The 17689-nt window shown below is 39.8% G+C and overlaps 1 protein-coding gene across 9 annotated transcripts in view; it reads right to left on the bottom strand.

Annotated features, from left to right (window-relative positions):
• The window catches only part of LOC104150980 (MCC regulator of WNT signaling pathway), a 223396-nt gene that overhangs the window by 190323 nt on the left and 15384 nt on the right, over positions 1–17689 (bottom strand). Inside the window, exon 1 of one of the 9 annotated variants that reach the window (XM_068927550.1) lies at positions 5663–5688. The exons of the other annotated variants lie outside the window; for them this stretch is intronic. Within the exon in view, the coding sequence (XP_068783651.1) occupies positions 5663–5673 (11 nt within the window). The 5' untranslated portion in view covers positions 5674–5688. Of the gene's footprint in view, positions 1–5662; positions 5689–17689 lie in introns of those variants that run through there. 9 annotated transcript variants of the gene reach the window in all.

Raw genomic sequence — 17689 nt, 5'->3', positions numbered from 1 at the left:
TCTAGCCCTATTGCTTAACAACAAAAACCAAATAATACTTTTTTATGAAAACATCTTTCTTTATAGAATAATTCAGCCAGCTATTTTGACCTAATTTTTAATGTCAGGATGAGTATCAACGTTGTTCCTAAGACTGGTTCAAAACACACACAAAGGCTTACAGGCAGACACATGCACATAATTCAAGTATACCTGTTGTTAAAGTTAAGTGTTCTCAAGTGCTTTGTAGAACTGAAGCCTATGCAAATACTACACTGCAAATCAAACCGAGTGTCCAAATAGAAAATGTATTTTAAAGCCAGAAATTATCACATTTCTTCTCTTGAACTTGACCCTCATTCTGCTGGAGTCAACTGACCTCCTTCCATTGACTTCTACAAAATCTGGATCCATTTTTTATGGTGATAGACACACAGGACAGATGGTAACAGGAAGTTTCTAACATATGTTAGAGAATCCAATCATACCATCGGACACACTTCAAATGAATTCTTACCTGTGTTCATAGGTAAGAATTTTTCAGAGTCTAAAGGGTTAGGCATTCAACTTCTCAAACTTTCTGAAAATACTAGCTAACATGTAGCATACAAACTCATGTCACCGTGTGACATAACTATTTTATTAAACTGTCTTATGACAAGTCCATCTCTGCTCATGTTTATGGGGATGAGCACTGGAAAAAAACAATTAGATGACAAAGAACAGAGTTTTCAAAAAGCTACAGGATTAGAGGAGCAGTCAGAGTTACAGGAGTAGTTAGAATGATTACAAATACTATATTTACAGCATTTTCAACCATTTAGTTTTCTGTCTTGCTAAGGCTTCATTTCACTTTTGGTGCCCCATTTTCACACTAGTAACTCTCCTGTGTTTACTGTCAGTATACCAACTGGAAATCAGCATCTAGTCAATTAGCTTTATTTTTTCAGTCTAGGTTAAAGTTTAGCTGCTTGAGGCAACAAAGAAACAAACACAACCAAATTGGGATCACAGTAGCTCACATACAAAATCAACCAATCTGGACTTTGCGTAGTATCAGTTTCAATTAACATTCTCAATAAACTATACACCAATCATATCAAAAACTCCATATAAAAATATTTACTGACATCAGGGCAAGATTACTGCTACTAAGTCATTCTTCACTCCAATAATCAGAAAGGTATTTTCCACTTTGGATTTAACAAGCTTGGTATATCACTTTAAACCTTTTCTCCAAGGTACATAATTTAGAATATTTTCAGATTAAGCAGCTCAGTGCTTGGAGAAGAAAATCATATGCTTAAATAGATTCTTTTAATTTTACCTTACATTCATTTCATTTTTATTGAAAAAAATTCTCAAAAGGACTACCACGTAACAGGTTTTAAGCATGTTGGCTATGACACCAATGATACATAAGCAAAACTTTTATAGACAATTGGAAAAAGAGCTAAAGAAGCTATGGAACTGAACTCCTGCTGCCACAAGGAGCTCTGTTCTTTTAACAGGATAGCATCAGAATCCAGGTTATTCTGTCATAATTTGATTTATTTAGCCATCTACCTACCATAGCAATCCTTTGAGAAGCCTTACACATGCCATTTTCCTAACTCCTACTAACTCAGGTTAAAAGCACAGGATTTCTGTAACAACTACAAAATGAGTCTAGCTAAAGTTTATAACTTGATATAAAATTTGAAACGTTAGATTTCCTCCCCCAAGAGGAATTAAATACAAACATAGCATACCTACTTCACAGTATAATAACACTGGGCAGTTAAACATGCAAAGCAAGCATACATGTGCACGTGCTAAAAATTACAAAAGAGAAGCGTTCTTACTTATTATCAGTTTTCTTTGCAACTGGAAGATCAAACTTTAAGTGGGTGATAATTCTGTTAGACCACAAAACAGGATCAGTGACACAGTCTTTTTCTTTCTTAGCACAGCCATACTTCCTGCCATACTCCTCTTTACCTTGTTCTGATTACCGCTTTAGTAAGCATGAGGAACTCTCTAGGCAAGCACGCATGCTACACAATACCCACAGCTGACTGCTCTGAGACTTAACTGAACAAGCAGTCGTTTTTCTGTTCTTATCCCTTATGATATGCTATCAAATCTATAAAGGAATGCTGGTTCTATTGCCACTATTTAACACAAAGGGCAACTATAACTTCACTAAAAACTATTTAAGTTTTCAGCTACTACAAAGATTTTAAGGACGCTTTGCTAGGAAGTATTTATTCTTTGCTTATGCAACCTGCAGTCTAGGTACAGAAATTCCTTTGAAGAAGAAAGGTTAAAATTAAAGATGCACTCCAGTTCCTTAGAGGCAGACAGAGTAAGCAAACAGCAAACCATAAGAAAACCTGTTCCACATAGTTGTGTTATGAGTAGTCACCTCAAGATCAGTTCTGTGGATAGCCAGTAGGACTACTGGCGAGGACTAAAATGAAAATGCCTCTCTGATGGAGCATTCTGTAACACCCTCAGCAAATGAAGCAATAAGGGGTTATTAATAAAAAATACTTTCCTGGAATCACTGTTTACTTTCACCTTTGGTATCAGTGTGCGCAACCTATTTCTCTGGTGTAACTATCAATCTTTGGAGTTCCCTCTGCTGGACACTTACCAGACTGCTGCGTTTCTAGGCACCACATGGTGCCCGTCCACGCTGACGCTCTCTTGGTTCTCGGCAAGTCAAGCCCTTACTACTTAAATCACTTACAGAGTTACAGTGGTTCCCTAGCTTTCACTTTTCTATGACCAACAGCAAGCAGGCAAGCAGCCATGGGAACGATCTCAGAATTGTTTTTTTCCCCTCATGCTGTTCACGCTTGCTACTCTTTGCTACTTACCTAAAACATTTGCTTTTGCTTTCCATTTAAGAAGCTGCAGGCCCTTGCAAAAAGGAAAAAAAGAAAAAGTTATCTGCATTGACAGTCTAGTGTAAACGGATGCTTGGATGCTGCCAAGTCACACACAGTGCTAATAGAGGTCCCTTACCTCTAACTGAGCACTCTCCAGACTGCTATGCCTGGGCTCTGTGCCCTGCAAATCAGTTCCCTTCCATCTGAGAAGCAGCTCTCTACTGTGAAAATACATCTTTCTGGTCCTCTTTGCTGCTCATCGTTCTGGCTCCCCAAAGTAGTGTGTCAGCAGTTCCCTTTGCTCTCTATTTTTCCCTCCATATAAAGAAGCAAGAGCTTAGAATACACTTTGTCAGCTTGCTGCTGCCAAAAGGGATGATTCCATTCTCAGTCCTATCTCCCCACATCTCCTTCCATTTTCCTCTCATGGGGCTGATTGAGCAGGCAAGTTAAACCAGCATAAAGCTCATCATACTTAAGGGAACAGTTTTTCTTGACTCAGCTCCCTGCACTAGTTCACTACTGAGGCAGACAAGTATCCGCACCAGCACTAGGTCAACAACAGCACCACTCTCTTCAGAGGCAAACTGGCTAAGCCTTTTGCTTAGAGATTCTTAGGATATGTACCATCAGCATTTTAGACTGAGAAAGAAACGGCTAGATAACATGTCCTAAGCATCACAAGAAGCAGGCTGTATAAAACGCTTATCCCTCAAACTCTACCAACACGGATAAGTTAATTCACAGGCTCCTTACAGTTCCAAAGCCATCTTACATTCCAAGAACTATAAGCAACACAGAACATACATTACAGAAGCCCTCAGTACTACACTGTGAACTTCTGCTACAAGACCAAGAGAAGACGCTCCTTGCTTCTCAGATCTGCTTCTCAGATTCTCTCTTCCACCAAAAGCTGGAAGAGCACACAAAACTTATGCACGGAACAGCCAAAAGCACAACTACCCGCTTTTGGCTCGTGCAGCCTTTAAAAAAGGGCAGAACTTCTCAAGTGTATTTCTCAGGCTACTGGCTAAGTTTGTGATAGTCTTTGAATAGTTTTGCAGCTCTCCAGTGGGCCACAACCTGCCAACTGGGAAACACTGGTTTAGCGTGACAAACTCAGGGCTGGGCACCCAGAAATCTTCACTTCAAATTCTGCATCTACCACTGGCTAGGCAACTTTAAGTTGTATCTCTATAATCCTTCACAAAAAGACTTCACGATAGATAAGTATTATAAAACTACTTTGCAAATAAAGAAACTGACTCTCAATCGCTCAGATCAAGTGAAGAGAGATATTCAGAAGCGACTAGAAGATTTGTTTGAAATTCTTCAGAATTTAGCATCTTAACTGAATGCCCAGTCCAAGATAATTCAAGCTTTTCCTCAGAAGTGCTCAGTGCCAACAACTTCACATTCTCAACTTCACCTGTAGCTAATGGAAATCACACATACAAGGTTTTTTTTTTTTTTTTTTTTAAAACTAGACACAAAGCATCTCAAGGTAAGCACTCAAATTTAGGCATCACTTTTGAAAATTACCAGCCTTAAACATTACAGCCATGTCTCTGACTGTAAAATATGATTTAAACAAAGTCGTTACCTGCATATTACTCTAGACAGAGAGTCTATCTAGTACTGCACTCTACCTAAGGAGTAATACATGTTTTGATTTTACAGAACAGAAAAAGAATTTGGGAAAGTAAGCCAGGAGGTAGAGTACGAGACAAGTATCCATATTAGTGGATACTAGTTCCAATCCTGATTCTGGCCTGATTTTATTAAAGCGTTGCTCTTTACTGACACCAGTAAAAAAAGCTGTCAACTCCCCCACTAAACGTTTTGATATTTTGCACTGCTTTACTAAGAAGGTCTCCAGTAGACAGGTCTGTGCTGCTACAGCTTTTTGAACTCACAAGACTGAAAAGATTGTGCTTAGATGCATGTTGAACAATGTTCATATTTTTTATGCATCTTCTAGTACAGGCATGACATTTCAGCAGCACATGAGGCGTGGGCAGACATCCTACTCAAGCAACCAAAGAAAAAGGTGCAGAACCGTAAATCCCAACTTAAAGTTCTGTCAAACGGACAGAGCTTAAAACCACAAAACAATTCAGACACCAATTGTCTTGACGGAAGGAGGTTACAGATGCAATTCTACATGCAGTTATGCTACCAGATCGGAGTGGATGGCAACAGGCTGCAACATAGACCAAGTGGCAGCAACCTTCTGACCTCACTCAACGGCTTCCAAAACCAGATATGCAACCAAAATCTCAGTCCATCGTGACAAATATTATGCCTCCCATTAGCCAGTCATGGCAAAACTCCATATAGAGGGAAGGAGGCAGACTGGAGTCTGTTCTAGGAAAACGGATGAAAAGGTGAAGGAAAAACAAGGAGTAAAAGGAGGTTTTGTGTTTTAAATCTAAAGCGGAGTGGTACAGTTCTGAGAATGGAGGTCTGCACAGGTGGACTGAAGAAGCTTTAAATTATTAAGATGTCACTCCATAGAAATACTGCATATAACAAGCCTATGGAAAGAACCGCAAAAGAAAATTATCCTACCCTATACCCAAAGGCAGGAACAAATATACCCATGTCATTCTTGACAGAGGGCTGTCTAATCTGTTCTTAAGGCCTCCACAATCTCCACTGGTGACTTATGCTAGTGCTTCACTGCTCCCCCAGTTTCCTAATCTGAATCTTTCCAGCTACAGTTTAAAACACAGTATTTCAGAAAGAAAAGCAACAATCTGTTTTCTATAATCATGGTGGATAACACAAAAATAGTCATCACATACTTAAAACCCATTCTCAAGATGTCTCATCTTCTGAGTAAAGAACTCAAACCTCTGCAGTGCTGATCATTTTCTGTGAACTGCTCTGAGCTCTCTCCAATTGATCCAACAACCTGATGGACGGTGTCATGCAAAACTAGACATGGTACACCATCTTAGGCCTTGAAGGCACTGAAAAAGAGCAGAAAAATTGAAAACAAAATTCTTGTCTTAAAATAGCAAGATATCACTAATCCATATTTAATTTAAGACCTACTATAAATCTCAGACCATTTTCTCAAGTACACATCCTGTATTTGCACCACTAAATGTGCTACTGTGCACTTACCCCTACTTTATCTTACCTGATTTTTTTTTCAAGCCTTATCTTCAATTTGTCAACACCGATCCTATCCTCCTGCACATCTTCAATCTTCCTTAGCTTGCTGTCATCTCAGATTTAATTAAGCTTATTCATTATCATGTCACCCAAATCATTAATCCTGAATAGCACTGATCTGGCCCACGACATATTACCAATTTCAATTTGATATAACGTTCCATTTGGAAAACAAACTATTAGTATCTAATGATCTCCGAGTATAACTTGAGAGGAGAGGAAAAAAAAAAAAAGAAAAACTACCTGCGTGATACTCTGTCTCCGGCTTGCTTACAGTGTCATAAAACAACACCAAAAACTTTACTAAAGAGAAGACAGAAGGCATCTATTGCTTCACGTCTATCAACTGCTCTTACTACGTTTTAGAAAGATTGAATGGGCTTGATACAACTTATTCATAACAAACAATATTCAAATAGTTATCTCATGGGTAACTACAGATAGGTTATATGCAGACTGGTCCATTTTCCTGCTTCTCCCCACTCTACCACAATTTTAAAGAGAATACCCATATTCAATCTTTTCCCATTTTTTGAAAGGCTTCAGAAAAAAACCCTACAAAATAGTTCTGAGGCTGTCTTTAAGAACGCTACATCAACTTCACTAAGTACAATCAATTAAAACATAAATCTAAGAACTCTCTAATTTCTTTCTTTCCTCATATTTCCAAGGTCTTTGCCATCAGTGCTATTTGCAGGAACCATCTCCCCACATTTGACATTTGTCAGAAAAAAAAAAAAAAGAGGCAAAGCTTTTCACGATTCACGGCATCGGCCATAAACAGTTTACTTCTTCCCTCCCTTAGGTACCCTTTCCTTGGTTTTCCTCTTACCGCCTATGCACTCTGCAATAACTTCTCCTGACTCCTGAAACTCCTAGCTAGTTTCATTTTCTGCCCTGCTTGTTCTGTAAGTTCACAATTAACCTTAGCAATCTGACCTAGTTCCAATATGCTGAGCAGTAACAAGGAAAAAGAAGGGTAAACAGCCAACCCGCTCAAAAACTCCACCTGCTGAACACAGCGGAAGATTAACTCCAGTCTCAGGGCGTTGGCTTTATTCATAACCTATAAAGCTTTTACTTCAGAGCCCTGCCTCAGCTTGGCTACCTCTCACAGCACTACTCCAGCCACATTCTACACAGTCTACAATGCCACTCTTTCTCCTGGGAGAGCAGTAGGAAGCTACCTCCAACAGGCAGTATATCCCAGTAGGATCCCACCTGCCACCCTCCCCAACCCCATTTCCTACTAGATATGGACAAGACTGCCAGTTTGTTGCAGGAACTTCCAGAAGTGAAATGTTTGTTTTACAGTACGCACAACACACACACATTTTACTCATTAGAAATAAAGTAATTAAATGGTGTAGTCTGAACATTATGTTAAACCGTTAACACAAACTGCATCTCAAAACCTGGGAGAACAGTGTATCCATTCTTGGCCAAGGCTGTCTTCTCTGGAGACAGAATTGTTGCAGGCAAACAAAGGTCCACTTATCAGCAGAGAAGCACTGCTTGTCAACTGAACCTCTGCCATTCTATGCTTTCCCTTGTGCAGCTCGCTAGTTTGAAGTTTTGCTAAAACACAGTATCAATACAGCCCACAGATTCTACCACATGGTAGGAACTACCAGGAGCCTAGTTTTCATTCAGGGGCAGCCTGGTCTTTGTTACCTAACTTACCCTTACAAATGGCAGAAGAAATTTCATTTAGTAAATTACTGCTAACACTACATAAGTACTATTTTGCTTTATTAAAATTTAAGCAAGTAGTGCTGCAAAAACCTCTTGGAAAAAATGAGACATTAAATGCGTTCATTACAGCTAACTTTAACTAACATGCTAAGTGCTTGGGAACAGTCATTCTGCTAGGGTAAGTTCCACACATGTACTATTTATTCTCAAAGATGCACACAAACATCCACAGTAAAGATAAGGTGGATTTCCAAAGCCAGGTATCCCCAACCTAACTATTTTCCTCCAAACATCACTCCCAGTCCATCCTTTGGACAACAGTCAATTAGACACAGCACTGGCCTCGTTAATCTCTTTCACTCTCTCACTACCAACAGCGGTGCTAAGAATCTAAAAAAAACCCTTTTGTTATGGTTTCACACTTTTTAAAAACAACGTCCTTTTTATGGTCACAAATCAATTTTTAGGAATGTTTCTCACTTCAGAGCATTTGACGCTAACTGTATTTAAAAAAGACATTACCAGAAGGATCACAGCTAAACCCCAAGCATACGATGAGCCAGCTACACAAACTGACATTTCAGCCTGAAAATTAGTATTTCTTCTTGAGCTAGTTTTCAGTTAGAACAGTTCTCTGATCTGGCTCACTGAACAAATTCTAGTACAGCCACAAGAGAGATTTCAAGACTACACAGGGTTGAACAACTCTTCCAGCAGCACCTTGCACTTAGGCTGACTTCAAACAGCCATGAAACCTCCACTTGATTTTCACAATTTATTTCATAAGGAGTTCAGGCACCTAGCTTAGGGCCGTGGATTTGCTAGAAAAGGCCAGGTGCCTAAGTATCTTGTGAGGCGCTCTGCTCAAAACGACAACATCCATGCCCTGTTGCTGAATTAAGTTCAGACACCAATTATCCTATGTCAGAAATCTAAGTCGAAGTTGGTTTTTTTTTTAAATTGATTTAGAATCCATCCACAATGGCCAGCTAAATATTTCCACATGGCATCCTCAACAGGCAGATAACAAGAGCAGACAAAGAAAATATAATGAGTTAACCACCCAGTGGTGGGACTTTTCTCTCATCCAAGAGCCTCCCAAAACAGTCAACCTATACATTAGTTTCTAAGTATGGATTCTGGCAACTTAATTCTAAAAACCTCTAGAAAGGTCCTGCTTGTAAAGAAACGTGAGCTAAGCAACAATGGTAATGGAGGATTCTACCTACCTTGCCTGCCATAAGCAGAAGAAAACGCAATCATATGGAATCAGAGAAATTCAAATATTTACTGAAGTCTCAGTCATACCACGAAAATGGCCACCAGCAGTCTTTATGCTGCAACCTAATGGAGGAGGGGAATCCAACATATTAGCGTAGTTGTATTTTTCTGGGCTTCTTGATGGCCATTCTGGAAGATCACAAGAAAAAGTTCAGCAACTACTTTTTTTTCCCCCCACCTCCAGAGCAACAAAAAGGAGATTACTGAATTTATATGGAGGTTTAATTCCCTCACAGTCATAATCTCAATAATACGGTATTAGCAACAAATTCATTAACAACGATTAAAGATAAGAAAGAGCTTCAGCACTTAGAAGTTAACTGAATGGTAGCGTTCAAAGGGAACAAAGAGTTTGACAGCTGTATTCTCAAGTAACTGATTACTCAAGTTTTCTTCCAAATTACAGTCTACCTGAACATTAAGCTCCCAAAAAAGAGGAAAAGAATAAAATCAAACCATATAACAACAAGCCTGAGATTTATACTTAAGTCACTCTTCCCAGTTTACCAATATCAATGAGTAAAGAAAAATGGAAAAGCTTTACAAAGTTTAAAATATGAATAGCTCCAGCTAAGTCTGAGGTTTACATAAGAACTGGACCGATGGCTACTCCTAAAATACGAAGGGTTCTGAAAGTTCAGGTTTAAATATATTCTTCTGACTGTGTATCAATTGTGACAAATACAGACTTTGAAATGTGTAAGCCTTTAACAAATATTAATTCTTGGTATGTTTCCTAAGACATAGTATTTAACAAGGGGGTTAGTTTTAAATCATCCCAAACTAAGCATGCAGCATGTCTCTTTCGCCTTTCCTCTAGATCAGCCCACCTGGTTCCCCCCCCCAATACCTCATTACTTTTTTTTTTTTGTTATAACGCTCTGAGAGGACCTGCAGAGGACAAAAAATAAAAACCTACAAAATCTATACAACTGTGGAACCACTGAGAAAAGCAAGCTCCAAGAGACACAGAGAAAACAGACTACATCTTATTTGGCACTCAGTATTGTGCCGTATCCATATAAAAACACCCCTTTAGTTACCTGTTTCACAGTCCCTGTGACAGCTTCCTAATGGAGATAGATACAAAAATAAAATTAAGTCTAGGAGCAGAACCTGGGAGCTGCAACTGTTTTCAAGATATATTGAAAAAACAGGACAAGGACAAACAGTCTGTATCAGTAAGGCTCAGATCGTTTTTTTTGTTGGAATTCCTAAAATTGAGTTGTGTCAAGCTTTCAGGTGGTTCAAGAAAGCACAGACTAGATAGTCCAGCTCTTAGAAATGAAAAGAAAATCTTGTACCGGGCTCTAACAACTTTTCTAACTGCATGAAGGTAAGTATGGCCCAGCAGTATCCAGAAGAAAGCCAGATACGATGTAAGGACTATGTAAAGCCTTGTTCTCATCCTGATGAGATTTTGCAGACTACTTCAAAATGATGTTTCCTAGTTAGACAGCTGGATTGAGGTCAGAATCAGGACTGTGCAGGACCAAACTGCTTTTGAAATCAGAAACTGCAGTATCTGCAAAACTGCCAGAATAATATTACTTTTCTCACAGCTCTTCAAAGGCAGTTTTTATTTCTGCCTGTTTTGTGTTGCAGAGTTCATCTTTTCTAAACCTCTTATTTGTAGGACGTAGAGCTCTGTCATCCCCCAGCTTACTCACAGCCAAATACTCACAGCAGCTTCTACTTACACATTTCATCCTGATGCTGCTTCCATCCAGCAGAGAACAGCCTGAAGGGACTAGAAAATATCTACAGGCAGAGTATTAACTTATGCTGAAATCAAGTTTTCTGAGAGATCATCACTGAATGTATTTGCATGGGCTCGTAAATGACCATGCTTGCCGTGGAAACCCCATGTTTTACCACCATACGGCTGCAAAATAGTATGCACAGTACATATAGTACTATGCCCTGAATAGCAAAAGAAGCTGATTAAAAACTTTGATAAACGTGCCTGCGCATGTCTGCGCATTTACGAGTTCAGTGTGATTTTAGAGGCAATTACCAAGGTACAGAAATCTCTAACAGGTTACAAGCGTTATGTACGGAGCAGATGAATTGATCGATTTTTAAGAAGGGTTGGGAAACAGTGGATTGAATGAAAAAAAGCCTAAATGATATACACATTCACTCTTTTCATACACTGGCAACTTCAGAAACACATTTGTTGAATAACTCCAGAGAGAATATTTTTTCCCAGCACTCTTCTACATAAAAATCCAGAAATATATGTCATTTTAAGGTAGCACCTATATAGGACACTTTTCAGAAACAGAACAGAATCGTCGCAAAGCGGTTTCCAGCTATCATAAACCTCTGAACAACAGAAAATACTCTTCTTTGGAGAAGTAACCATTACTGTAGTCAAGACCTAGTTCAAGTCCATCACAAAATACAACATACCACAAATGTATTTCATCTCAACCTCCTTCATCAGCATCCAGTCCAGCCGCTCCAGTGTATTCTAAATGATTTTTAATGACTGTATCTCATGCTCTAGAGCAGCTGGCTACTTCAGGGCAGGTGGTGTCTGTCTCCCAAGCTCCTCACTAGTTTCAGAGGGATCTAAAACCATCAGCTAAAAGAAGCAGGATAACTGTATGCTCCTGAGCTAAAATAGAAAAACTTCTTGTTCAGATCTTTTTGCAAATTCTGTATATTAGGCTTATTTCAGAAGAGGCATTTTAACATTACCCTCTAAATCCGCATTAATATAATCAAATAAGTGCCTCTGCTAATCTTCGTCCCTGGTCATCCTGGGACAACACAGTGAAAGGAAAACAATTTAACCATATTAGAGGCCTCTGCAGTTTGCCAGTAATCCACAGAAGTTGTCATGCACTGAGCACATCTAGGCACTTTGATTACAGTAGCTCTGTCCTGACAGTTGTACAAGAGTTGCTTACGTGTTACATTCTCTTAACATGCCCCATGTTTTGAATTGCTACGAACTAAAGAAGTTTTAGAAAAGGCAACTGTATATTAAAAAATACAAACTGTTTACATCTGCAGAGTATATTTCAAAATTTTCACTTGATTGTGAACATTTTAAATGTAATTTTGTGATGAAGACAGTTTTATCTCAGTGTTTTACAGAGCAAAAAAAATTTTACATATAAGGCTAACTAATTCTACAATGGTTGTGCTGGTGATCTTGTTTAGGTTTTTTGGGATGAATGGACCAAGTTGTCTCTTTCATAGGCACTTCTATTGCAACAGTCCAACATGCACAGAACCACAGAACGGTTGAGGTTGGAAGGGACCTCTCGCGATCATCTAGTCCAACCCCCCTGCTCAAGCAGGGTCACCTAGAGCACATTGCCCAGGATCGTGTCCAGACGGCTTTTGAATATCTCCCAAGGACGGAGACTCCACAACCTCACTGAGCAACCTATTCCAGTCCTTAGTCACCCTCACCGTAAAGAAGTTTTTCCTCACGTTCGGATGGAACTTCCTGTGTTGCAGCTTGTGCCCGTTGCCTCTCGTCCTATCGCGGGGCATCACGGAGAACAGGCCGGCCCCATCCTCTTGACGCCCTCCCTTCAGATACTTGTACACGTTGATGAGATCCCCCCTCAGTCTTCTCTTCTCCAGGCTGAACAGGCCCAGCTCTCTCAGCCTTTCTTCAGAGGAGAGGTGCTCCAGTCCCTTCGCCATCTTAGTAGCCCTCCGCTGGGCTTGCTCCAGTAGCTCTCTCTCTCTCTTGTATTGGGGAGCCCAGAATTGGACACAGTACTCCAGGGGAGGCCTCAGCAGGGCTGAGTAGACGGGCAGGATCACCTCCCTCGACCTGCCGGCAACACTCTGCCTAAAGCACCCCAGGATCCCATTGGCCTTCTTGGCCACAAGGGCATATTGCTGCCTCATGGTCAACTTGCTGTCCACCAGGTCTCCCAGGTCCTTCTCTGCAGAGCTGCTTGCCAGCGGGTCAACCCCCAGCCTGTACTGGTGCAGGGGGTTATTCCTCCCTAGGGGAAGGACCCTGTCCCTGCCTTTGTTGAACTTCATGAGGTTCCTCTCTGCCCAGCTCTCCTGTCCAGGCCTGTCCAGGTCCCTCTGAAGGGCAGCACAGCCTTCTGGTGTGTCAGCCACTCCCCCTAGTTTTGGATCATCAGCAAACTTGCTGAGGGTGCACTCTGTGCCTTCCTCCAGGTCATCGATGAATACATTGAACAGGACTGGACCCAGCACTGACCCCTGGGGGACACCACTAGCCACAGGCCTCCAACTTGACTCTGCGCCATTCACCACAACCCTCTGAGCTCGGCCATCCAGCCACTTCTCAAGCCACCTCACTGCCCACTCATCCAGCCTGCACTTCCTGAGCTTGCCTAGGAGGATGCGATGGGAGACAGTATCAAAGGCCTTGCTGAAGTCAAGGGAGACAACATCCACTGCTCTCCCTTCATCTATCCAACCAGTTGTCCCATCATAGAAAGCTATCAGGTTGGTTAAGCATGATCACCCTTTACTGAAGCCATAGTGACTACTCCTGATCACCTTCTTGTCCTCCACATGCCTAGAGATGGCCTCCAGGATGAGCTGTTCCATCACCTTTCCAGGGATTGGAGGTGAGGCTGGCTGGCTGGCCTGCCTGCACAGGTAAGGATAGCTATCTACCTGAATATGGCAATAGCTTGAATAGCAACCAATGGTTAAGGAAAGGAAACAGTGATAGGAAGGGCCTGCTCAAGTTTTCTTTATTGTATGGTTCCCTTGTGGCTACCACTATCAAAACTGCCTTGGCAAGTACAACCTGTGAGAAAAACATCCTTTTTCCTTGTCAAGAGAGTTGTTTGTACTCTGCTTTACAACCGTCACCAATACTGGAGAGTTACTAATTGCAACACTCAGAAATACACAGCACAAAGTAGGAGTCTGAGAAGCTCACCGCCATGATGTACGCATATTCTTTATATGGCTGATAACCTTGATATATTGCTGTCAGCTCCATCAGGAATAATGTTATGGTTAAAACTGCATTCGGCTTCAGAGGGTCAGTGCTTTTCACCTAAGAACTAACATAGTTCTCCCCTGCATGCTGAGGAGTAGCGTAAAAGATAGGCTAGTGATGGCCCAAGGCCAAACTTCCTTCTCCTCTAATTTTACTATAAGTGTAACAGTTATTATATCAATGAATTTGGAACCCAGGACTACTTAAAATCCATGCTAAGTACTTCGCTCTTGTTGCATTTACGTATTTTACTTATGAGATCTGTCACAAGTTCATCAAGATTTACCCTACACTGGTAGCTTCCCCATTTCCCCCCATCCCAGAAACAACAATTTGCAGCACAGTGCTGAGCTCATTACTTACACATCTTCTATGACATCCAGATCACTGCCTCCAACTTGTATACAAGTTTTTAAATACATGATACTTGGTCAATATCTCTGACAATGCTTTGGATGAACTTGATTTATAGCTCACATGGGGCTATAGCCTAAACTGTAAACTCTCCTCCTCAACCAGCTGCAAGGAAAAAAAACAGATTACTATCCTGGGAAACATCATTATCCATATTCACTCCAAACGCTTTGCCATAGTTATCTATTTTTAAAAGAGGAGAGGGAAAAAGGGAGAGTAAAAAAATATGTTTAGAAAAAAAAAATATTTGATTTAAATATATTTCATTTACCTACTTATTAAAAAAAAAAAAATCCAAGTTAGTCAGTTTGGGCATTTAGATTTCTCAACAGTACTTATTTTACTTACATAAAATTACACACACACACAAAATCAAGCATCCTGTAAACAGATCTAGTTCAACCATGTTAATGAAGGAATTTACAAGAATACTAGTGTGCAACCTGGATTAAAGCAATAAATGCTTTCGCAGTTTTTTCCATGGTTATAAATACCTAGCTACAAAACTACTGTAGCCCATTAAAAGAAGAAATATCAGCTTGTCAAAAGCAAAGCTTGTGAGAGTCCCCAAAGCTATATACCACTAAAACTGTTCACATAATAGACCAAATCCAACAAGCTTCTTTTAACTCTTTCTGAGGAGGGCAGTCAAAGGAAGCACTCTTTCAGCATGTACTTTTAATGGACCGTACAAGCTCACTACAGAATCAGCAGGTGTGTGGCCTTTCAATCATTTAAAAGCAGAGTGTGATAAACACTGAACGCAACGTAGAAGCGTTAGCATACACAGAAGAAAACATTTTCAAATAAACTCTACAAAGATAACTTTTTTATTTCAAATAGCACGATGAAATTTCTTCTTATGCACTCAACACTAACTTCACCTTTGTTTCACAATCCTAAAAAGTATTTATCCATGTTTAGAAGTTAAAATTATAAAACTATCACGTATTTGTAACTTAATAATGAAGTTAGATTTTTCTTCATCAATCATCTCCATAACTCATAGCTTCATTTTTTGTAAATGAAGCTATCTACTGCAGATACAAAATTACTTCATTTAGAGCACGCAGTGTTGCAAAAGAATAATCTGGAAACCTACTTAGTAATTACTACAGTAAAGGTGAAATTCATTATGTGTGTAACTAGAACTTCAGTACAGTTAAAATATAATAAAACTACATGGCAATCAAGTTTCTAAAGACAACATTAATCTAGCCTGCCACCTGTAAAAACCCAGCATGCTCTCACTTTCTGCACCGACATCCACCAAGGCCACATATGCTGACCCTATTAAAAAAAGGAAAAAAAAAAAAAGGCAGCAGGTGTCCTCCCCAATGCACTGACCCTCTAAAGCTGAAAACAGTTTTAACCATAACATTAGATTCTCAAGCTTTTCAAAACAAACAGAAGAAAAACAAAACAAATGAATGCAGTGTTTTTTCAGTTAACAGCTTTTTGTTCATAACAACACAATCCAGCTACAGCTGCAAAAATAAAGTTTTCATGTAAACAGTGCTTAAAGCTGACTCCTCCTCCCAGTGAGGTGATCCAGCTGATCTTAAGAGTTCAGGATCCAGCCTTAATCATGTACTGCTTTGCAAGTGTTTATTTGTAGTTACCTCTCATTACTGATGACATATCAACAAACGAGCCCTTATGAGATGTTAAATAATTAAGCAACTACTATCACTCCCCAAAGGAGCAAAAAACATTTCTGTGCAAACTAACAAACTAAAACTCCTGTGTTCTCTCAATATTTTTGTCTAGCTAGATGCTGCAAGATTTCAACACGCAAGTTTCTAATATAGCTACAACACGTAACGAGCAATAAACATAGGCCTAGCATTCCATACCCCATCATTCAATTTCTCCTGCATTACAACCATTAACAGCACACACTTAGTACTTACGCTTTTTCATTTTAATATCAACCTAACTACTGAGAGTCCGAAAATTAATCAGTATCTCAGGACATGCTCCTCCTCTCCATCTGTGCCTCTACTTCCCTGCTATTATTTGAAGAGGTTTACAGTTTGATGCACAACAAAGCATTTCCACAGCTGAGACACCACATAACTTCATTAGGAATGCAAATAGCTCTTTTCCCCATGCAATATGAACTAAATAAACATGCATACAAAATGCCTGCCTTTTCTGCAAGAATAAAGATCTTCTCTTCCCTAACAGATCTACAGTTGGAGAGAAAGCAATCTCACGAACAAACTGCTGCATGCACTATGCAAACAAAAAGCTGATGAAGCTTCAACCCTATAAGGAAAGCAGAAAGGGTACTTGTTTTGAAAGATATGACAACTTATGCTAAGAAATAGCTGCAAAACTGCAATTTTCAACTCCATTATACAGAAAATAAATTAAGTTCTGAAAAGAGGCTCAGACTACTAAAACTCTATAGATCATTTCTAGTCCACAAGGAAACAGCTGGTTTTACAGTGCTGGCTTCTCTGTTCTTTAGCTCTTTATGCCTGCAGATGCCCAGGCATTTATTGCAATGTTTCACCTCCTGTAAATGGAGCAGGAACGTGGAGAAGTCAGCCTACCATCTCCGCTGGGGCTACAGGAAAGGCAACAAAGAAAGCAGCATTACCCTCAAGGATCAAAAACATCACCAGTCCCATGAGGAAAGGAAAGCCCAATGAAGCAGGGCAAGAGGGAACAGGAAAATCAAACAACTCCCCTCTATGAAAAAAGGAAAAGCAGATGCAAGACAAAGAGTATGCACACGATGACAGGATTAAGTTAAATACAAAAGCAGACGCAAGGTTTTTTTGGCTTTTTTTTTTTTTTTTAATTTGGTACACTAAAAAATGCATTAACCCAAACACTGTCATAAGACTGTAAAGAATGAAAAAATAGTTGCTATACTTTTCACAGGGAGACTGTGTGCGCCCATGAACCAGAAGGAGCTGTCTTTAAGACTAAGGTGGCGTGCATTACAGAAGTATCCAAAAACCACCGAGCAAGTCTGCTCCTGCATAAACCATTGCTATAAAATAGATTACAAGAGAAATCGAGACACTAAGCAAAGCAAAGCGAGGAATGCGTTCCATTTACAAGATTGATTACCTAGATGAACTAATGAAATCAAGAAAAGCAAATGACTCCCTTTGATGCCAAAGATCACTTGTCAAATATTCATTCACCACTTCTGCACAAATACAGAAATGTAAGGGAAGATAACAATTTACTATACTATATTCTGATCACGGCCATACCAATTTTGCCTTGAAGGCACAGTCCCATATAAAGCAAGGTATTAGCAACAACGGACCCA

The sequence above is a fragment of the Struthio camelus genome, chromosome Z (genome assembly GCF_040807025.1).
Source record: "Struthio camelus isolate bStrCam1 chromosome Z, bStrCam1.hap1, whole genome shotgun sequence".
Lineage (NCBI taxonomy): Eukaryota > Metazoa > Chordata > Aves > Struthioniformes > Struthionidae > Struthio > Struthio camelus.
Note: the sequence above shows the minus strand (reverse complement) of the source record. Positions and strands in the feature narration are given on the sequence as shown.